This window comes from Solea solea, chromosome 8, assembly GCF_958295425.1.
Source record: "Solea solea chromosome 8, fSolSol10.1, whole genome shotgun sequence".
Classification (NCBI taxonomy): Eukaryota; Metazoa; Chordata; class Actinopteri; order Pleuronectiformes; family Soleidae; genus Solea; species Solea solea.
The window spans coordinates 22,445,552-22,468,574 of NC_081141.1; the positions used below are offsets into that span (position 1 = coordinate 22,445,552).

Sequence of the window (23,023 nt, forward strand, 5' to 3'; positions counted from 1 at the left end):
ACAGGTCCTTGAAATCCTTGAAAGTTTTGTAAAATAATTTGTAAAAAAGAAAAGATTTCAAGGCCCTTTAAAGTTTTGTCGCCCTAAATAGACACGGGTCATTGAAAGTGCTTGAATTTTGTGCACAACAACCAGGTCAGACACTGGAAATGTGTCAGTCACAACCAAATCGCTTGAAAATCGGCCTGAATTCATGACTTCAGACCTCATATGCGCAGTATGTGGGAATATAAATTACTACATTGACTTATCTGCTGAAACAGCAAGAAATAGGCTCATTTACCCATAAACTTTTCATTCATCAGAGTCGCCCCCTGGTGGCTACCTGCTACGTCCACCGTACTTTCTGAGCTTCACTTTTCAAACAAAAAAAAAGCTCTATTCAGATGGGATTACTTTCACATGGAGAGGTGGGGGTAAAGAGCTACTCAGTGATTTTAGTCCCGTCTGAATGTGTCATGTCAATCATGTAAAGATTATTACTTTGGGTAAAAAGGTCCCCAGGTGATACTAATCCTGTTCGAATAGACCCGCAGTAAATATGTGCGTAAATACTCCGTCGTGTCCTGTTTACAAGTAGTTTTCCCGCGGATTTTCAAAGCATGGAGGCGTTTGAAGACGCATTCGGTTGCGCACTAGGCGGTCGGACAAGTCTGCGGCAAAAGACGAACACCATTCTGAACCAAACGAAGGCTGAAAGCAGAGGTCAGAGGCACAGGACTTGTGATTGCTTTAGGTAAGTGTGCAAGCACCTCGCTATGTAGTAGGCCGAGGCTAGGCGGCTAATAAAATGTCAACAAAAACAAGCAGTAGGCTCGTCAGTAATTAATATTAATACGACTCTACCTAATGAATTGGCCTTTATATATTATTAATATTCCTGATGTCCTGTTATAAAATGACATTACTCCACCTACACATGTTAAACTAATCCTCACCTGGGTGCAGATTTTCACCTGCAAATGTAGCAGTAATAACAGAGTTCTATCCCACTTAATAACGTAATTATATCAAACTTGTGTCTCCAGGAGACGGAGCTGCGCAGCCGGGTGCTGGAGGAGCAGCTGTCGGGTGCCGAGCAGCGGCTTGAGGAGAACCAGGAGGAGCAGGAGAATTTCAGGAAGAGTCTGCGGACGCTGCTGGAGCTGCTGGACGGCAAGATCTTTGAGCTGACGGAGCTCAGAGACACCTTAGCCCGGCTCATCGAGGAGGCCAGCTAGAGACGGAGCTGCCTCACCTTCACAGACAGAGCCATAACATAATTTATACCCTCACGCCCCCCAAACTCCAGTCACATCAAGATCTTACCACACAATGCCCCACTCTCCTCCTCCTCCTTCACCTGAATCCCTCTGAAAACTGAGACACTGCACTGCCCCGGTTCTAAATTTGCTCAAAAAAAAAAAAAAAAAAAAAAAAGGGCAGCTAAATCCTGGTTTTTACCTTTGCAGGCATCTGAGCTCCAACCAACCGCAAGCACTCCTGTTACTTCAAAGACGTGGCAGGGACTACCTCATCTTGCCTTCTGATTGGCTGGTGTAGGCGTTAACCTTGGTTGAATTGAACCAGTCATCCAGATGCCTGCTGTGTGCCCGCACACCCACAACACACACACACACACACACACACACACACACACACCTAAACACCTAAACACACACTAGCACCAAGACTTAACTTGAGAACTGTGCCTCAGTGCCATCTGCTGTTTGACTGGGAGAACTGCACCACAGATTGCAGTATCATCTGCACACACACACACACACAAAAAAACCCCACTCCCCCTAAACCACCACCACCAGGGGAATATTGAAAGTCATGTGGAAATAATCGTCGGTAAGACTCTGACAGAACTGCGCCAAAGCTGCCAAATCCCCCACCACCGCTGAAATATCGCCCCTCTATTTAGCAGATGCTTGGATCCAAAGTGACTTACTGTACAGAGAAGTGTTGAACTGAGACTCTCGCGTTTGAGCGTCGGTGGAGAACAGAGAACTTAAAGGACGACTCTGTTTGACGGCCCAGACACTCCAGGCTTTCCCCGGGGGGGTTAAATAGTCGCTGCAGCTCCACAGCTTATTTAAAGAAAACACCAAGTGACGAGCGTCGAATCTTCCAGAGACGTTTGTTCATGCCACACAGAAATGTTTAAAGGGAACACGTGTGTGCGTGTGTGTGTGTCTGTGTGTGCGCACGCGTGTGTTCTCTCCCGTTAGGTCTGACATGAGAATTCCTGTATCCAGACTGCTTCCACCGTCTCAGAACAAGTGACCTGTCTTCCTGCCAAGCTCAGTGTGGCGTGTGTGTGTGTGTGTGTGTGTGTGTGTGTTTCTGAACAAGGCCTGACCTTTGACTTGACGTGTGCCTTGAGAGCGCACATCAGTGGACACGTGATTGTATATATAATATGCCTGTGTGTGTGTGTGTGTGTGTGTGTGCGTGCGTGCGAGTGCGACAGTGTGTTTGTGTGTGTGAGAGAGAAAGACCCCGGTTTTGGACACTAAGGCCGACATGCACACACTGAGCAATACCAGACAGGCTCTGTACGACACCTCTATCTAACTCTATCAGGGACTCCACTCAGTGCTGGACTCATGCAGATAGGTCAAATGCAGCTCAGTCGATTCCTCCTCCCCCCCTCCCCCCCTCCCCCCACTTCTTGCCCCCCACCCCTTCCCACAGAGAGTGTACAACTGTCGACCGCAAACCTGTGTGGCAGCCCGTCTCAATCGAAGTAGTGCACCGCGAAGGGCTTTATCGAGCGCCATCATCTCCACGTCCATGAATCTTCTCCACCGTCGGCGAAGCAGGCCACAGATTTCCACCTCCTCACGGGTTGTTACTAGAAACTATTACTCAAAGTTTTTATTCCTTTTTTTCTACATAGAATATAAATAACACTGACGATATATAATTATAGAACTATATATATATATATATATGAAACACGGGATGGATTTCTTACTCGTGGCAACGTTGTAAATGAACGGACGGATCGCTCAGTAAACGCAGTAACACCCTGCAGTGGCTTATTGTTGTGTATTAACCCCATGGAGAAGTGTCATAGTCTTGTAGAGTATCTAGTCTGTGAGTAAACAATGGGAAAAAACCTCTTCGGTGTCTGTATAGACAACTGTACAGAATGATTCGCCCTCATCGAGCGGCTGCCGAGGCAGTGGAATTCAAAAACGACAAATATCTTTCAGAATATCACTCAATTACTAAGAAAAACAAAACGCTGTACACTTGCCTTTCAATTGAGCACCTGATTGCAATGCGTTATTATTCTTATTATTATTACACCATCGTAACTCCCATTATATAGTCCTAGCACAGCATTACTCTGTACTTATACTGTAGTGAAGTTACACAGGTTAATACACGGGAATAAGACCCATGAAAAGGGAAATGTTGACCCCGTTTGTTTTTGTTTTTTGTTCTCCTCCTTCTTCTTCTTCTTCTTCTTCTTCTTCTTCTTCTTCCTGGTTTAACGTTGACAAGTCAAGAGACGCCGTGAGATGGAACACCCTAATATTAATGCTGTTGTTAATGAATGCCTTTGTACAGTAGTGGATACGAAGCTTTTCATTCTCCTGTTTTGTACCTTATGGTATTTAAATGTAGGTATAATTATTGTATTTAGAGGTATGAGAAGACTGGCAATATTTTTGACTATTTAAAAGTAATTTTGAACTCATGATATTAAAGAGGTACCTCAGGCTCAAGACGTTCGTAGTGCTGATGTAATTCATAAATACAGTATATATATATATAAACATACATATATATATATATATATATATATATATATATATATATATATATATATATGTATTAGGGATGGCCCAATACCAATATCACAACCTCGAGTATCTGCCGATACCGATATCAGTCCAATACAATCATTTTAGAGCTTTTACTTTAAAGACATAATTCTCCAACTGTGTAAATATTCTTCACCCATAAAGAAGAAATAAAATGTTCACAACAACATGACAGCTTTTATTTACATTTTTTTACAGTGCGTAATAAAGCATGGGATATATAGGATTTATTGGATTGTATCCGATTTTAAATTTGTATCTGTCCAAAATATCCGATCCAGTGATACTGAGTATTGTATCGGCTCATCCCTAACATATATATGTATATATATACATACATATCTAAATATACATATATATATATAATACACTGTACAAACTCCTTGTTAACAAAATTGGTGAAACAGTGAAACAGACAATCTCAGAATTTGCTTCACAAGGTTTTATTCAAATGCAGGATGAGGAGGCTGTAAAAACCAAGAAGTGAATAAAAGATGGTAGGACTGAAGGCAGAGGGGTAATTTTTTCATACACCACTATGTAAAACAACCGTTTCTTCCTCTTTATTTGGATATTGCACTTCTCAGAGGCTCATACGTGTTTGGAAACAAACGAGCAAAAGCTTTGGAGAAACAAAACAAGTAACAAAAAGTGATGGAATTCAATGAAATGACAGTGACAGTGTGACAGGTGATCGCTGGGTTATGGTAAAAAAACAAAAAATTATATATACATACATTGTTGGTCATTGTTTTGAGGAACAACACCAACACTGTGAGTTGTTGTCGCATCAAGTCCAGGATTATGGTCCGGGTGAGTCTTAAAGGTGCACTATGCAACTTTTGTGAACAGAAGGTTTGTGGTTTGTTTGCTGCGTCCTTCATCTGTCAAGCAAAACTATCAGACCTGACCGAGGGAGCTTTTGTGTGCATACACCAGCAGCACAAGGGTGGTGGGCGGTGCCAAGAAGCATTCATCCCATTAAGATGGCTCTTTAGAAGAGTGCGAGGGAACTTTTTGCTCTCTGTGTGAACTTGTCTACGTCTCACCTTTAAGGTCCATGTTCAGTGTTTTCCAACTTTTCTAAAAGATGAAGAAAAAAAAACAAGCTACAGATAAAGTGATTCAAAGGGTTCCCTTGAAATCTGTGAAAGTTTGTGAATTTGGAAAAAAAATAATATTCAAGGACCCTGAAAATGGCCTTAAATAAACATGGGACAAGTGCTTGGATTTTGTGCAAGAAAGAAGTGAAGTTGATATTTAGGTAAATGTCTGTCTTTGTTTGTTACGACGCCACCTACTGTTTCATGCCCTGCATTGCTAGATGTACGTAGAGAGTCATAATTCCTAGCGTTGTTTTTGGACACTGTCCACTGTCTCTCTCCGCCATTGACGTGAGATTCCGTGCAGAACAATGAGTGAGTGAGTAACGTTAAGTAAGAGAGAGCAAATGACGATGTGATGCCTGAGAAATGAAAATTCCAAGATCTCTGTCTCACCAAAGAAAATGACAAAGACTGACTTTGACCCAAGGACAATCACTTGTCCAGATGCAGAGCGTGCTGAAAATCAATAAAAGTGGACGCCATGGGGCGAAGACTCTCTTACAAGTTGCCCTCCCATCTTAAGCTGTGTCAGCACATTCTGTCCTTGAATTTTTACTATGGATCAAGAAAGTTGTAGCTGTAGAATCAACAAAATGTTGTGTATTTTTTTTAAAGAATCCACGACTCCATGAGTGTGTGAGCATGTCTTCACCTCCGCACTGTGCAGCTCTGCCCACTGTAGTGCAGAGGAAGGAATTAGGACAAGATGCAATCGACGAGAGAAAAGAAAGTGAATAAGATGTTAGGAGGCACCGCATCAGTCATGACTGCCTGCTCCACAGCCCACGGTGGCTCCCCACAGCTCAGAGAGAATCTCACCTCCCACACGCCGTCCATCATTCACACAAGCGTGACTGCTCTCACAGCTCTGCCGTGACTATCCCACACATGTTTCGAGGGGAGGGGGGGGGAATCACCAACCAAGTCTGCCCACACTTTACAAAAGACAACTGACACTAACTCTCGTCATCTTCGGTGACCTTTTCCTCCCATATTCCCCCCCGCTGTAGGTGACCAGCTTCAGGGCCAGAGATGTTGTTGTTAGACGTGGCACCACAAGAGGAACATGAAGTGACTGTGCACATCTCTGCCAGTCTGGCCACATGCCTCAGTCCAGCAGATGGTTCGTTCCTCCTCACTCACTTGGAGAAGGTCGGAGGTGGTGAGGAGTGGGCGAGTGGCACGAATCTGCTGTGACAGACTGAAGGATTGTAGGTATCTGCAGCAGTGTCAGATTGGACGAGCAGAGCTTTTAGACGCAACCACACGAGGGCTTTTCAACGATTAAATCAAGTTTTCTGATTTTTCAGTTTACAAAGAAATCATTCAAACTGAATCGTTTCCAGGTTTGAAAAACAATCAACATTCTTCAACATTTTATGGACCAAACAATTACTCGATTAATCGGGAAAATGACCGACAGATTACTCAATTATGAAAATAATCCTTAGTTGCAGCGCTAAACCACACCCATTTGTGACAGGACTGAACCAAAACTGTGCAAAAGTAGAAAGTGATGGTTGATAGTGCTATGGTTTATAATCTGGACAGTAAATCCAATAATCCCACTTCACATTTATGTCTAATCCATACCTCTAACAAGGAGGTTATCTTTGTCTGACTGTGAGCAGCATAACTAAAAAGTAAAGGACAGATTTGGATTAAATATGTTGGTGTGCCACAGCCATAGACTGTATATAAAAACAGATGTGGTCTACAGGAAAACTAACCGACAATATTTCCTCACTTAATGGAAACAATCACTTGTTTCTTTCATAGAATGTGATACTTTGTAGATTATGTTCCCATTTAGGGTCCACACGGCAGAGTAGTGGCAGACAGAGTTGCCTTGCAGCAAAAAGACCCAGGTTCATGACCGAACAAGGTCCGTTCCTCCCACAGTCCAAAAACATGCAGAAGTTAATTGGACACTCTAAAATTGTCCGTAGGTGTGAATGTGAGAGTGATTGAATGAATAACGAATGAATGAATGAATGTTCCCAATTAGAGGAAAATCGGTATGGCTTTGAACGTGATTTGACGCCGGTTCACAAATTCTGAAGACTTGATCATTTTTATATACAGTATATGGTTATAGCCCAAGGTGAGCTGGGTTTAGGATTTGGATTCAGGATCTTCTGCATTAACACTGTTGGAAACAAAGTGGCTTTGATGGATATTTGTGCTCTCTCAGTGCTTCCTGTCTCCCTCACATATTTACAGTCTCAGTGGGAAAAGACTGGTGGCTTGACAGTGTTTGTGTCAGCGTCCATGATGTTGCATTACTGCCCTCTTCTGGATTCTCCCTCCTATCATCCTTGGCCTTGTGTGATTTCACATGTATAAGCACTACTTTCTATATGAGGTTTGGTTTCACAGATGACCTTCAGTACAGTACAGTGTGTTCATGGTGTAAAACCACGTCATGTGCTGTTTCAGAGTATTGTTGTGGCCACAGATGAGGGCCAGTGTGGATTTCAACAGTACAAATGACAAAGAAAGTTAAATGGCATCATTACAGTACATGATTACAGGAACAAAACCACAGTGACATTATAGTAGAATGAAAACACAAACTCGTGTCCTTCACTGTGCTGAAACAAACACGATGACCACAGACCTTTCAGATCCTTTGGTGAGTTGTTGATCTTCAGTATGACTCAGACCCTGGCACGTGGAGCTGTGTGTATATGAATGAGTGAGGAACAGTATGTGTGTGTGTGTGTGTTTACAGTACAGAGCAGCTCGCTATGTTGCAGTGCATGCAGTGCCAGAGGGGGCAGGCATTTGTGTGTGTGTGTGTGTGTGTTAGTGTGTGATCCTTGAGCTCTAACTGTCCCATTCAGGGCCGGCGAGCCCCTCGTCATCAGAGTCAGAGTCCGGCGAGGCCTCCTTGATGCGGCGCAGTGCCGCGTGAATGCTCCTGGTCAGAGGGTCAGTGGAGGCCGGGAGCTCTCCCTGGTCTTTCCTCTCTATATGGGGAACGCGCCTCAGCTTGACGCCCTTGCGAATCTGAGCCAGGATGCTGTTTGCATCGTCGTCGCCCTGAGCGGGAGGCAGAGACCGCTGGTCCACCTTCTTCAGGTGGAAGCTTCCTCTCTTCAGGGAGGCCAGCACCTCGTCCATAGGTGAGCTGACTGTAAACGGGGAGAGGAGAGGAGAGGAAAGGGAAAAGATTTGATGATCGTAACTTAATAATGACAACAACAAAAAAAAAGTGGAACTTTTGTTATGTGTACGAATGTCCCAATGTCTTTTGGACACCCTGATGAAGGCTGGAGGCAGTTTAATACGACCATTTTAACAGTTTCTTTGACTTTATCTTTATCCAAGAAGCGCTCTGAGTTTTCTGATCTTTTGTCATTCACCTCACTAAAGCTTGATCCCCACTAAAGCGTGAATGTGTGTGGGTTCTTGTATGGATATCATTGTGAGGACCAAAACACTTGTCACCCAAAGTTAGGACATTTTGACTGGTCCTCACGTTCTGTAACCATTTAAGATTTAGGGTTAGGGTTAGGTATTAGGTTCTGATGGTTGAGGTTATGGGGCTAGGGGATGCATTATGTCTTTGATTGTCCTCTGCTGGGCAAAGGTGTGTGTGTGTGTTAACCCTTACCCTAACCCTTGTATTTGTTACCTCTTTAGGACCTTTTTAGGCTACACTGACCTTATCAAGACCAGTAGTCCTCATAGAGACCAAAACCTGGTCCGAATGAGTCAGAATCTCAGGCTTGAGGAACTAGTTAAGTTTAGGGCTAAGATTCAAATTGTGGTTAGGTTACAATTAGGGTTAGGCATTAACTTATACTGGTTAAGCTTAGGTATAATGCTTTGTTTAGGCTGTCAATGCAGTGTCCTAACAAGGATAGCTGCTCGAACCTGCGTGAACACACTCAGGGCAGAGAGGACAGAGCAAACTTGATTATGTCAAACACAGGTGATGCCACGACAACTCTGCCCCAACGATGTAAAGCTGAGCTCCATGAAGGATCTGCTTACGTTAATAAAGGGGCCAGCACTTGTGGAAAGACCTGCAGTTGGCGAGTAAATCAGGGTGATTGTCTCTCGCTGCTCAGTTACAAACTGCACAGATTAACTATTAATAATTAAAATGGAGGTTAGGACATCCCTGGTTGCATGGTTCTAGTACCTCGTCTGTGCGTGTCAAACTCTGGAGTTTTCCTCAGCTTCTTGCGGGCGCTCAGCAGTTGGCTGCTATCAAAGAAGCGAGGGATGAAAGGGCCGAGTGGAGACAAGGACCGTTCTTCTTCTGCACTCTTCCCCTCAGACTTCTGCCCGTGCCAGCCCGGGCTCCCGGAAGGTGAAAGATCCTCCCTGACCGGTAGGGGAGGTGGAGGCGGCGGTGGAGGTGGAGGAGAGATGGGGGACGCCAGCAGCGACGAGAGGGAGCAGGGAGAGCAGGAGGAGTCTGCAGGACTGGACACAGGCAGCGGAGGGAGGCATACTTTCAGGGACCTGACGGGTTGAGTGGTGAGTGTGGAGCTGGGTTCCGTCTGCACGCTGGTGCTGAGACACAGCGGATGTCCCTTGGTCTGCACATACTCCTCCCTCTCGCTGGTTTCCATGCTCCGTCCTCGCTCTCTTCTCTTGGCGTGGGCCACACGTAGTCGAGTGGACTTCAGAATCACCTGACCTGGATACCGCTACACAAAGACACGGTGGTGAGTGGGAAGCTGATGTTGTGACGCTGACAGATAATAATAATAATAATAATGACGTGATGCAGCATACCTGTTTGAACGTGCGCAATCTGTCCAGAGTCTTTTGTCTCTCCTGACTTACTCGACTGCTCCTCCTCTCCTCATCTTCCTCTTCTACATTTTTCAGCTGGAAGGAGACGTGAGTTAGAGAAGAAGGCCACCGTTTACACCTGGCATTAAAATGGTTTTCTTCTATTGCCATCACATAGTGCCTGACCACTTCTAAGTGCAGGTGTAAATACACCCGAGATGCAGTGAGGACAGATTGTTATCCAGATTGTTATCTGCCAGATCACTTCAGGAGACGGTGGCTCAACAACAACGACCGCGTGAGCAGAAATACGTCGACACAGCTGACGTGAAAAGCGGCGACAAAACTACACATTCTCGCCTGCTTTTCGCCGGTTTTCCACTTGTCGAAAGACGACTTCTTCTCCTGCTTCGAAAACCAAAGAGGAGTCCGTACAATAGACACACCGGAGACGCATGTTAAAACCAGGTGTAAATGCATGTGGTGAAGAGCTATGTGATCACAGAAAAACACATTCTAATGTCAGGTGTAAAGGCGGCTGAAGAGAGCTGATAAAACAAAGAAGAGAAAAAACACTTAACAGACATTATTACCTCTGCCAAGACATGTTCACATGTGAACATGTGAACATGTCTTTTTTGTGATCAGCTTAACTCCAAAAGAAAAGGATGGATTTTGCTGGTCATCTGGATAAGGATCTGGATTCAGGATTTTTACTATTATTAACCTTTTGAGATGAGTGAGTGTATGGATACTGTGGGAATCTGCCCTGGCAGAGGTTTGCACTCACTGAGTGGTTTATGTTTGTTGTTGTTGTCTACCTGTAGGAGCTGTTGACAATCTTTGTGGATGGATTGATGCGTCTGCTGTTTCTGAAAGTGGTTGGACACACAGATCTCCTGTGGAGAAAGCATGGAAAGACAATATATTAGTTTTCATGATGTTGTTATGTTGGGCAATTCTTTTGTTAGTTAGTGTACGGTTGTAAGGTTTTTTTTTACATATTAGATCTTGACTGGCTCAATAAGTCAATTATACTACAACTTTATCCCATGTTGTCACATTTAGTTATATAGTATACATATACATGTGACTTAAAGTGCTTGTTTTTGTCAGTAAATGGCTCAGTTTGTAACATTTACGTCTGCAACAAACAAGTATTTTCATAACCTATTCATTTTTTCAATGACGAAATATGTGAATCATTATTTCCAAAAACTCAAAATGATGACGTTCTCAAATGATTCCGTTTTTAATGATTTCTTTGTTATATGGAGCAAAAGAAAACAGACAATATTCACATGTGTGAGTGCTGCTATTGTGTCTTAACTCTCGCTCAAGTCTTGCTCTGAATTCTGCAGGAAGACGAAGCGGCAAAACGCAATCTATTGATCTACTCTGCCACGTCTAAAAGTTAAGAACTATTCACTCAAGTTTGAGCCAAAATTCCTTTTTAAACCCAGTCGAACAAATCACAATCTACACTCAGTTCCATTCAGTAGAAACACTCTCACACACTGACAGGACCAGGACAGACTCTAAAAGTGTGTGTGTGTGTGTGTGTGTGTGTGTGTGTGTGTGAAGGATACACACCTTCTTCTTCCTCAGGTAGGAGCGTTTGGCGGTGATGCGCCCCCTTCTGGCCTCCAGCTGTCGAGCGCTGACCTGAAGTCTGCGCAGCTCTTCCCTCTCAGCAGAGTCATCCTCTGTAATATCATCTGCACTTTCAAAGGTGTCATAGTACACCACTTCATCCTGGTGCTCTGAAGGCACATGCACATAAATGGATGGACTTGAATAGATGCAAAAAACAAACAAACAAACAATACCTCTGTTTGATTGACACCACACACACACACACACATCACATTACACCAGTGCAAATGCAAATGACCATGCAGAACCAACACATAATACACATAATAATGATAAGAATAATCATTTCGACTTGGGGGGGGGGGGGGGGGGGGGATAGAAGGATAGAAAGAGTTTCTGTGGACTGTATCTTCCAATAAGGTTGGGTGCACGTCTACCCTAAATGCTGCATTGATACCTGGAACCTTTCTCGCGTGCTTTCCTTTAATAACAAGTTTGGTTGGAGTCCTGTGTGGAGTCTGCATGTTCTCCCCGTGTGTGGGCTCTCGCAGAGACCTATTTACACCACTGTGTTTTAACGTTACGGTGTTACTTCTAAAGCTCAAGAATTTTCTCAGGTATACTGATTTATATGATTAAATTACAGCCTCATTAGGACCAGGTTTTGGAGCCATGCTCAGCAAATAGAATTCTTTTTGAAGACATGCCTGTTCTGATTTAAATGAGGTTTCTGATCATGAAATATTTGTGAATATGAGTTAGATTTGATTTAAATTTGATCGCTTGATGGAAATTTAGCTTTATGAATGCAAATGTGATTATATGACGCTCACCTGTTTTCAGTGATCGTGACACGATCCTGCTGGCTGTGTACAAGCAGAGCACCGGTTCATTGGCTGCTGGGTTAGAGGTTTTGTGACCACACACTTTTAACGTCTTTTATTTCGGTTTGATCATGTTTTATCGCAGTCAACATAATCTCTGTGCGCGTGTCTGATATACTTCACCTAGCCTCACGCGGCTTTAACAAAGGGATAGTCAGTTTTGGGTACGTTGACAGTGTAATTCCGTCTGCACCATTTAAAGTATAAAAAGAGTCTGGTCTCCAGCCGTAGTTTCCTGAAACGAGTGTTCGGCTTGAAAAGGAAGGTCAGGCGAGTATTGAGCGGCCGGAGCATCGAGGGGTTTAAAAGTAAGGAGGATGATTTTATTATAGTGTTTTATATATATAGTATAATGTCTTCTGGAGAATTCAAGGGACATAAATTCAAAAAAAGGAAAGCCACACCTGTCATTTGCCTGCGGATGCTGTCCAGTTGAGCAGTGAGCAGCAGCTCTTCGCACTGTAGTATATCTGCCTGGATGTCGTACAGTTGCAGCTGGAGTTCATAGTACTGAGTCTCCATGTAGTCTAAGAGGGCGATGGCATCTTCACTGCTACACAGACTCTGCATCTGCAGGGGAACGGAACACAGGTCAACTGGGTCTGTAACGGTGCCTGTGTGCGTTTGTTTTTTTGTTTTGTTTTTTTTAAAATGTTGTTTTGTGTTAGTGCCACACCTCATCTCGGAGTGTGTGTTTCCTCTGCTCCAGGCAAATCTCCCTGGCTCTCTGGAGCTGCAGAGTTTCCTTGGCGACGGTGTAGCGCAGCCTCTCCATGCGCTCCACCGCCGCCGTCCACGAGGATTTACCAAACTTACGCTGGTCCACCTTCATGCGCTCGTACACGCCTGCACATGCGAACACAGGGGAGATGAGTGACACTTCCAGGTAGAAACAATGGACCAATGAATGGATCATTAATTAGGGGGAAAAAATGGGATAAGCAGGGTCACGATGTAAATTTACCCTGCACAGAAAGAGAGAGTGGGAGAGAGAGAGAGAGTGCTGCCAAGGCTGTGTGATCAATAGATTGTCCTTGTTTCCTCCTGTCCCTGCCAAAGCCTGGCTGTGTGCACTGCCTCATTACTACCCAATCACATTAGCCCTGACGTTCTAAACCACACACACAGGTCAATAGAAGGCCAACGCTGTCACTATTTGTGTATGCGTGTGTACTTGTACAAAACTGTCTTTGTGAGGACCCACAACTTCAAAGGGCCTTTTCTGGTTTTAGGGTTAGGGTTAGAATTGGGTTTAAGTTAAGGGTTAGGTTAAGGGGTTAGGGAATGCATTATGTCTGTGATTTGTCCTCGTTAAGAGATAAAAACAAGTTTGTGTGTGTGTGTGTGTGTTCTGTGTGATTATTCAAACTCATTCCTCTGTTTTATTGACCTGGCTTTGGCAGGAACAGTGAGAGCATGCTGTACCTTTCTGGGCTCTGGCCGTGATCTCAAAGTATTTGACGGTGAACTCTTGGATGTTGAGGACCGCCTCCTGAGCTTTCTTCTGCCAGTCTGAGTCTTCCTTATTCAGAGCCTCGATCCTCCTCGGGCCCAGGTAGTCGTTCTGCATGGAGATCTGTCGACAGGAGGACGAACAATGACAGCATGGTAAAATTAATTTAAAAAAATATCCTATGAAATGTCGAAGCCCACGGGACACATGTGGCCCCCGATCATTTCATGCGGCCCTCCACTCACATGTCTGTTTTTGATATTTATAGATACATATGTTTCCTCCACATCCTAAATACGTAGGTTGTCTCAAATGTCATTATTGCTCTATCATGATGGAATATTGTGATATCACTTTAAGCTCATATCACCCACCCCCCTACTGAACTGTTAGTGTTTTTTTTTTTTACTTGCCTGGCCCCTCCTGACCATATTTGAAGCTCATGGGGCCCCCGGCTCATTTGAGTTTGAGACCCTTGCTTTAAGGGCATTTCTGCACATAAATGTATGTGTTTAGTACATTTTCTAAAATCCTCCCTGAAACAGTTTGTTGTAGTTGATATGATATCAGTCTCATTAAAACAATGACACTGTTTGTATTCAAGATTCAGAGTAGCACATTACTGACACTCAGTGGCAAGAGAAAATGAGCTCAACAACAAAAAGAAACACCTGTTTCCCTTAATAAAACCTAATTAGGAGCTGTTAAGTTATGTTTACTTGACAGAACAGTTCATCTGCACACGTGTACAGAGAGACAAGTCTGAAAAATATGGATCAGAGTCACTGAAAACAAACTAACTGCAGTCGTTAATTGTTTCACCGTCCTTGGAGGGCGCTTCTCTACATCCTCACACACAGGACATGAGTAAAATGCAGTATTTTCACAAACATAGGGAATCAATAACAAAACAATGACACATTTTTAATGACTAATAATGTAATTATAATGAAATAACAGCTAATTTAATCAGAATAAATGAATTATTGTCATGGGGTTATGTCATAAACAACCACTTAATGGTCCAGTGTGTCAGAGACAGTGACAGTGGCTTCCTCCTTTTTCTTCATTGGCTTATTATTACTTTGCCTATAGAGACACATATAAATCACCTAAATTATTTTTTATTTTTTAAGCAATGAATGAGTACTTGTTTAGTCCATAAAACGTCAGAAAATATTGAGAAATGTTGATCCGTGTTTACCAAACCTGGAAATGATGATGTTCTCAAATGTCTTGTTTTGTCCACAAACCAAAATGATTCACTTTTAATGCAAAGAAACCAAAAAATATTCACATAGAAGAAGCTGAAAACTCAGATAAACTTGTTTTAATTATTGAAAAAAACACTGAAACTAATCAACTGATTATCAAAATAGTTGATGGTTAATTTAGTAATTATTCATAATCGATTAATTGTTGCGGTTATACACCTTTATAATTATACTTATGGGTAACATATTCAATATCTGTCAAAATATAAATAATTATTACACACAGGACCTTTAACGCCTCTAAATGATCAACTCTACATACTTAATATGTAACTAATGAAGTGCAGAACCATTTGAGATAATGACATTACCATGTCTCCTGTTATAGATACACACAAGATAATCTGCATAAAAGAATATGAAATTGCATAGAAATCAGGAAAATCAACGACTAAATGTCCAAGCGGGGAAAGCAGAAGTTGTCTATTCAGCGCACAAGAATGAAAGTGAGCAGCTATGGTTACAGAATTACACAGCATCTCTGTGTGACCCCAGGAAACTTTGCTGCACGTCAGCTCACATTGCACTCCCCAGCAGTATCATTTACCACTGCAATTTCCTGCTGTCAGTGAGCCACTCGCTGCTCATTCCTCTCATTTTTTTTACTCGCCGTCTTTGTCGTTCCTCCACATCCTGGAACCTTTTCACTGCTGTTTATTACAACCAGTGATTTGTGTTGTTGTAACGTATAGTGTGCATCAACCTTTGATAAAACCCTACCATCTAATGTTTAACCTTTCAAACCACTCTTGATTGAGTTCACACAAAGCCGATCAAGTCTCTGTGTTTTTTAAGTGTCTAAATCTCGGGTCGCCAGGCGACATTCCCAAGAGTAATGGAGGCAACAGCAACATTGTGCTAGTAAAGCGAGACAAGGTTAAAAAACAGGTTAGAGTACGATTGAAAACCCAGAATAAACACTTCTCATCCCCACACGCCTCCCCGTGCTGCCACATACAAACACTTCAGTCAATTTATACATACTGTAAAAACTGTACATGGACAGTGCAACTATATCATGACTCAACCTTGTGATTATTGCTATTATTATTTGATAATATAGAAGACACATAAATGTAACAGGATATTATGTGATTAGGAAGGATAATTAGTGCTGCACAGGCACAACAAATACATGGCAGAACAGGTAAAACCAAGTTAGTTCATACACTCATACATAATGTTATAAATCAATAACCAATTTGAATGGGTCAAGAGTAGGGCTGCGACGATTAGCCGACTATTAATCGATTACTACATTAGTCGTCAACTATTTCTAATAACTAACACAAGCTTTCTGACTTTTCAGCACCTTAAATGTGAATATTCTCTCGTTTCTTTGGCTCCATATGACAAAGAAATCATTCAAACTGAATCATTTTGGTTTGTGGACAAAGACAAGACATTTGAGACCATCATCAATTCCAGGTTTGGGAAACGCTGATCAACATTTTCCTGCATTTTCTGACATATTATGGACCAAACGGGTGCTTGACTGATTGAGAAAATAATCAACAGATGAATCTATTATGAATATAATTGTTAGTTGCAGCCCTAGTGACTTTATTCAAACCATATTTCCTTTGTTTTAGTTAGAAGATCTTTTAACCTGCTTTTTTAAGGTCTTTCAGATAAAACAACTGTGGGAAAATGCGCTCATGTTGAAAAATAAGATGTGATCGCCCTCATTGGCCTTTATCTCCATAATTCCTACTACATGTACAAACACACTCTGCTCACAGCTGTGTCTTCAGATGACACTGGTGATTCTTCCTTCCTCACAGGAAATGGAACAAAGACCTTTTTCTTTTTTTAATTTCACTCTGTCTTTCCCTCTCTGCTGATTTCAGTGTGTCAGCACCAGACTGTACCTGCAGTAAACCTATAGGACGACACACAGCATGACTTATTCATGTGTCTGTGAGACAGGAGGGCAGAGATCCAGCATGTCTCTCACAACCCAGAGACTCACAGGAAGGTGTTCACAACAATCGAGGTTGGAAAAGGCTATTTGAGTTCTGTGATTGGTAATGTAACACCTTTTTTTCTTTTCTTTTTTTTACTCATGTGCCGTGTATGAGTCAGGGAGCTAAATATAAATGTGCCATCAGCACTGCAGTGATTGAACAAAGCCTTTCCACCGTTTATCCATTCACTCGTCTCTGTCTTCTCTCTGCAGTTGCATACATACAACACACAAACCCCTCCCGATGCTTCACTGACCTAAATGGCAGCTTTTCATAATACACAACACACAAAGACTCATTGAGTGTGTTTTGTAATTATTCCGTGTCTTGTAGAGAAATACACAGGAACCAGTTTCCTTCATAATCACCTGAATTACCATATGATTTAGGAGAGAAAATCTCCACACGGTTGACAACGCCAGGGCTAAACCATCATGAAGCACACAACAGAAAACATGTTGCCATATTTGTGTTTTCTCATAGATGGAAATCATCATAACCATGTACGGCATGTAGCTGTATGGCTCCACGATTGAACTATCTTCTGTGTTGGTGTGTACACTGTGTTCTTGTCAGTGCAGAATCATGAGGCTTGGTAAAATGCCATCAATGCAAATTACAGGGTCAGTTCAGGATTTGGGCCCCAACTTTGTTCCTAGACTGTATTAAAAAAAAAATGAGACAAGAAAGTCTTCCAGCTGCAAAACAAACTCCTCTTTTGAAGCCTTGATATTCTACTGGCTCCCTGAAGAAGACTCTGTCCATTTGTATATACAGTACAATCAGTGGTTTTGCCCTTGTTTCTTCTTATATTGTGAACATTTCACATGGATTTCAAAGGTAATTACTTTCTGTAGGTTTCACCAAAGTTAGAACTCTTAGTTCTTCTTCTTTCGGCCTCTCATTTTAGGGATCGCCACAGTGGATCATCTGCCTCCATCTCGTCCTCTTCTGTTACATCAACTGTCCTCAAGCAATACATCACAGAAGGTCTTACTACCTTTTTGAAGACCTTCCCTTTGAATTTTGCGGCTATTCTGATGACGTGAAAGTACAGTGATTTTCTCATAGACTTCCATTCAAACAGAGTTCTTTTTACACCATAATGGCATTTAAATGTGAACGACAATTTACATTGAGGACGATTAAAGAAGTTCTCAATAGTAGGTCCCACCGAGATTTGAACTCGGATCGCTGGATTCAGAGTCCAGAGTGCTAACCATTACACCATGGAACCACATACTAAAGCAGTCTCACTTTCAGCCAGTGAGCCGTCAAACACGCCTGCTGACGTCATAAATCATGCCCCACCCTCGCGCTGTGCTGCCACTGTATGCACACAAACACTCCCCCAGTCTGGTCTGATAGTATATATAAAGTTACATCATTTCTGTTCACAAAAAAACAAACAGAGGCAGAATAATAATAAAATAAAAATCTACAGAAGCTCCAACAACTTCAACAAAGAAATCATACTTCTTCTTACCTTGATCTGCTGTCTGCGGAGCATTGCTAGTTCCCTCATGTCTCTGAAAGGCTGCAGCAGGTACTGGTACAGCTGTGTGGAGGCCTCCAGCAAACCTCCATAGGCCTGGTCTTCTTCGTCATACAGCTTCAGCAGCTCCACCATGCTGTCCATGGCCTTGTGCTTCTCCAGCAGCTGCATCGTACACACACACACACACACACACACACAAGAAGTTACTTCATTATAGTCAACATGCATTCAAATCTCTTTTAGCGCTTTCAGACAAACATGGTTCTGATTCTGGCTCCGTTCTGGAGTCTCAGAACCTTGGTGCTTTCTCATCCTCACCAGTTTGAGAGGAACCAACGTAGGAGGACGTTAATCCCCATTGCTCAGGTGGAAGTTAACACAACACCGGCTCTTTTTCTCCATACTTCCTCAACTTCCCGCTCGTCTTCACAACCCAGAATATGACACGCTCACTAATGATGTCACAGTTCGGAACTATTTTTCGGTTCCAGCTGAGAACCAACTTTTCAGGTTCCAAACCAACTTGTAAAGTTTAAACTTAGGTTTCTGGAACTGGCACAGAGCCCTGCCGGTGTGAAAGAGCTAACTAAGCAGAGGCCATTTTAGACAGGAGGGTAATATCTGGAGATTTTGGTCCCACCCTCCTCTACCAGACTTCATATATGATGAATGCAGCAGGGCAATTGTGTGGGCGAGAGCTGCTCACAACTGCAGAAGAAGCACTGCGGGATCCAGATATGATGAGGTGGTGGCTTGTGAATGCAGCATGCAGGACACTCATCCACATACTCGCTGTGAAATGATCTGGCATTTCTCTTGCTGTGGATTTTCAGAGTTTACTCTGTCATTAACTGGAGATTAAACTGATGAGCTGGCAGGAGAATCTCTGGAATCCCACAAAATCTTTCCAGAGTCCGTTTGCATGTGTGAGAGCAGCTACAGACACAGATGCCGTGTGGTTTGCAAGTGTCTATCGTCTTTTTACGAGGCAGCAAGTCAAACAACCACTGATACTTGCACCTTGCAATCAGACTATTGGGATGCTTTGTGCAAGAGTAAGTAATAGGAGTGCGTCTGAGCTCACTCAATGAGCACAGTCCTTTCTGCTGCTGGGAATAAGATCGATATGCACTCTTTCTTTTTTTTTTTGCCAGACTGAACAATCCTGTAGGTTACAAGCAAGCACTGAAACGGCCATTAACCCAGCCCACAAATGGAGTGATGGGATCAATGTGTGTGTGTGTGAGAGAGAGAGAGAGAGAGATGGAGAGATTCCACAAACCAACAAACTGTGTGCTGTGTTTAAATGAATTACACAGACAGAGCACTGCTGACAGAAGAAGCAGTGCTGTGATAAAGAGACGGATATAAGATCTGTAGCTTTTCTTATTCATCCTCAAAATGACTGTTTCATGTTTTGTCTGCTCAGATAGGACAGTGGCATTTCCTGTGTCTGCCTTTATTAATCATAAATGTGTGTGTGTGTGTGTGTGTGTGTGCGCCTTTCTAGCCTGTGCTAACAGGAGTGGGCGTGGGACTGACAGGGTGGAATGACGTGGATTATTTCCCTGTGCTGCTCAAAGCAGAGAGGAAACACCTTGGTCAGAAAATCATATAAAAAGTCTCTCACTCTCCCATAAATGCGGTTTTAACATTAAAAACCTTCCTGTACCTTGTTATTACTTTAGGATAAAGTGGTAGAAGATGAATGGATGAATGGATCAGTCAAGTTATTTAGTCACAGACGACAGGTAAACATCTAATCTTATAATCGAGCAGTCAGTTTGAATTTTCTCAGATGTTTTGAGCTTGGACACTTTAAAGAGAGTGTGAGATTGTTGACTGGGATCGGCACCATGACCCTCATGTGGAGGATAGAGTGGTAGAAGACGAATGAATGAGTGAGTGAGTTTTGAGCTTTTAAATGTGAATATTTTCTGGTTTCTTTGCTTCATAAAACAAAGAAATTGTTAAGACTGAATGATTTTGGTTTGAGGACAAAACAAGACATTTGAAGACATCATTATTTTAAGGTTTGGAAAACACTGATCAATATTTTCTGACACGTTATGGAATAAACGATTATTCAAATAATCAACATATTAATCAGTTATGAAAATAAGTGTTACTTGCAGCCATAGCTCATCTACTACATTGACCAGGAATAATACTGTGATGCTAAAACTTGGAAAAACCTCTTCCATTATTGTCCTCTCACCTGCTTTATCTGAAGACTTCTTCATGTCTGGCTCCAGGAGTCAAGGATTCATTCATTTACTTCCACTGATAAGTGTGTGAGTGAGTATCAATATCATGTCTGTTTATATTAAGCCCACACTAATCTGACAGCCACTGATATACTGTATCTTTGTTAGTGACAAGAAGTGAATCAACAGGATTATTATAATCTCTCAGATAACAACATAATATCTTTAAAGTAGGTTTAGTTTGGAACACACTTATTTGTGTTGTTGTGTGACTTGTGTGTCACGCAGTCTCCTTGACCTGTATACTGCTTTGTTTTGTACTTAATGGGATGCATCCATCATGTCTACTTCCTCACTACCATTAGGCAATGACACAGCTTCCAGTATACCGCAGATATAGTGAGGACACTGCTGTGGAAACACTGAGCTGGGATGCTGATAAACTCCATGTGAGGACTTTATCATTAATACACAGAGAAGGCTGCTGCGTTCAGGGTCAAACTCTCACCTCCTGCAGATGCCTCGTTGCCCGGTTGAGCGACTCCTCGTACCCGGACTGCCGCAGCTCGCTCAGGCTCTCGTAGTACTCGTCCGGGTCGTCGTTTTCCGTGAACAGCACCTGCGACAGGATCTTCCATCCACACGTGTCGAGCGCGTAGCCCAGGTACACCTGCAGCCTGTGGCACAGCTCGTCCATCTCCGTCTCGGGCACCTCGGCGGAGCCGAACAGCACCGTCCACATCCCCGCCGGTTCCTCCGGAAACACCGGCAGACAGGGCTCGATGTCCGAGTTGACCGAGCACAGCTGCAGGTGGACGGCGCGGAGGTCCTGGAAGGAGAAGAGTCCGGCCCAGCTGCAGTCCTCCCGGCTCAGACTGTCCAGCTCCTCCAGGTCCAGGCTGTCTAGTGAGGGGGACAGCGGCTCCTCTGTTACATGACTGACGGGGGACGCTGCGGGTCTCAGCACTGTTTGAATCTTGACCAGACTTGATTTTGTCTCTTTGTGGGACTTGGTTCTGCCAGTTCTGCTGGGGCTCCTCGACACTTTGTCCCTCGCAGGACTTAATTCGGGCCATTTTGTTTGGTCCCCATCTTGTCCGGTCGCCTCCGCCAGACTCTCCCTGCCGAAGCTTCTCCGCTGCACCGTCCTGTCGTGACACGTAATGGCAAATTTGCCCTCCACCTCATTCCACGCCACAATAAACACAAATTTATGCTTCTCCTTCTCCTCGAACGCGTTCGGACGAACAGCCACCCACCCCGACTCAACATTATCCTCCATAGTGAAGGACATTTCTTCGGGGAATTTATGAATTAAATCAGCTGCACCACCAGTTACCACCGATTTTTGTTGATGTTGTTTTGGGGGGGTAAGTAAAACGGTGCGTCTTCACTAAACACCGACTTCGCTCGGAGGATGTTCAGCCCGAGGTTCTTCCCTCCTCCTCCTCCTGCACTCGGGCGGATGAATTTGGAGCAGCGCGGTGTCGTTTCCCATCTCTGTGCAACTATCTAACTCGAATGTCATCTCCCGTGTTCATGAGCCCTCCGACAGTGACACACACAACACGGACACCGTGTGTTCACATCAGCTGTGCTCCGTTATTATTGTTATTCCATAGTCCACATCTCAAAGTAACGACGGGACGCGAACGCAGCAGCCTCGTTCAAACACACACACACAGACGCTGGAGTCACTGACAGGATGTTCCATCACTGTGAGTCTACACAGAAGTCAACAACATCCTCCCAGAGTCATAACAACAGTATGACCATGATTTCTCTCCATCGTCTGCTCAGCAAAACACAGACCATACATACGCAGAATTACCATGCAGCTTTCAAGTGCTCTGAGAAATATCGGAATTTATACCGAACGTCGATTTGACAGCCGTGAGATAAGATTTCACAGAACACGGCGACACTAAAACCGCAATTAATTAAAATGAATTACTCGAAATGTACTGTTGTGGTATCGTGGATCTGTGATGACCTATTATTAGACAGACTTATGGTAGAACGGACTTGAATGATCATGTAACTGCTGGAGTAACTTGCTTGAATAAACAGTGCAAGATACTCCAGTCTTACTTCGTAAATCCAAGATACTAGAATTATGTATTATTTTTTAATGTAACTGTAACGTTACTAAAGGCTGCGTTCATGAACAGAAGCTACGAACAATGGGCAATATATCAATATTGCTCTTCTTTTTCCGAGGACGTTTGAAAGCAACATCGAGAAGTTGAGGGCACGTAAGGACGTACTGGCGTAGACACGCAAAACAGATAGAGCAAAGAAATCTTTTGTCTTTATCTTCATTCATTTACATGTGTGGACATTTAAACGTAAGCAAAAGCAGAAAAGTAATCACAAATAACCTTGTGTGGCCGCAAACAAAAAGTGGTTTCCCCCGAGGACGCTGACGCCAAAGTAAAGATAAGTTGAAGAGCCACCAA

At 43.2% G+C, this 23,023-nt stretch overlaps 2 protein-coding genes and 1 non-coding gene across 10 annotated transcripts in view; 1 reads left to right on the forward strand and 2 right to left on the reverse strand.

Moving 5' to 3' along the window:
• The window catches only part of homer1b (homer scaffold protein 1b), a 35,461-nt gene extending 31,734 nt beyond the window's left edge, over nt 1-3,727 (forward strand). For all 4 annotated transcript variants that reach the window (XM_058635462.1, XM_058635464.1, XM_058635463.1 and 1 more), the window contains one exon: nt 1,029-3,727. In XM_058635462.1, coding sequence (XP_058491445.1) covers nt 1,029-1,220 — 192 coding nt within the window. In that variant the 3' untranslated portion in view covers nt 1,221-3,727. The remainder of the gene's footprint in view (nt 1-1,028) is intronic.
• A 2,103-nt stretch (nt 3,728-5,830) lies between these two features.
• On the reverse strand, nt 5,831-22,378 carry LOC131463628 (junction-mediating and -regulatory protein-like). Of its 5 annotated transcripts, none has more exons than XM_058635455.1 (11): nt 21,073-22,378; nt 18,346-18,519; nt 13,591-13,741; nt 12,842-13,011; nt 12,570-12,735; nt 12,115-12,147; nt 11,279-11,391; nt 10,507-10,584; nt 9,686-9,781; nt 9,084-9,597; nt 5,831-8,067 (listed from the first exon to the last, which is right to left on the reverse strand). In XM_058635455.1, the coding sequence occupies exons 1-11, from the start codon at nt 21,856-21,858 to the stop codon at nt 7,760-7,762; spliced, it is 2,589 nt and encodes an 862-aa protein (XP_058491438.1). In that variant the 5' UTR covers nt 21,859-22,378; the 3' UTR covers nt 5,831-7,759. The 5 variants fall into 5 exon arrangements, with proteins under 5 accessions (XP_058491438.1, XP_058491436.1, XP_058491440.1 ...); XM_058635453.1 differs by having other exon boundaries at nt 11,279-11,448; XM_058635457.1 differs by lacking the exon at nt 12,115-12,147 and having other exon boundaries at nt 21,073-22,377.
• On the reverse strand, nt 18,025-18,096 carry trnaq-cug (transfer RNA glutamine (anticodon CUG)). Its single transcript has one exon. It is a non-coding gene; the product is annotated as a tRNA-Gln (tRNA).
• Nucleotides 22,379-23,023: the final 645 nt, after the last annotated feature.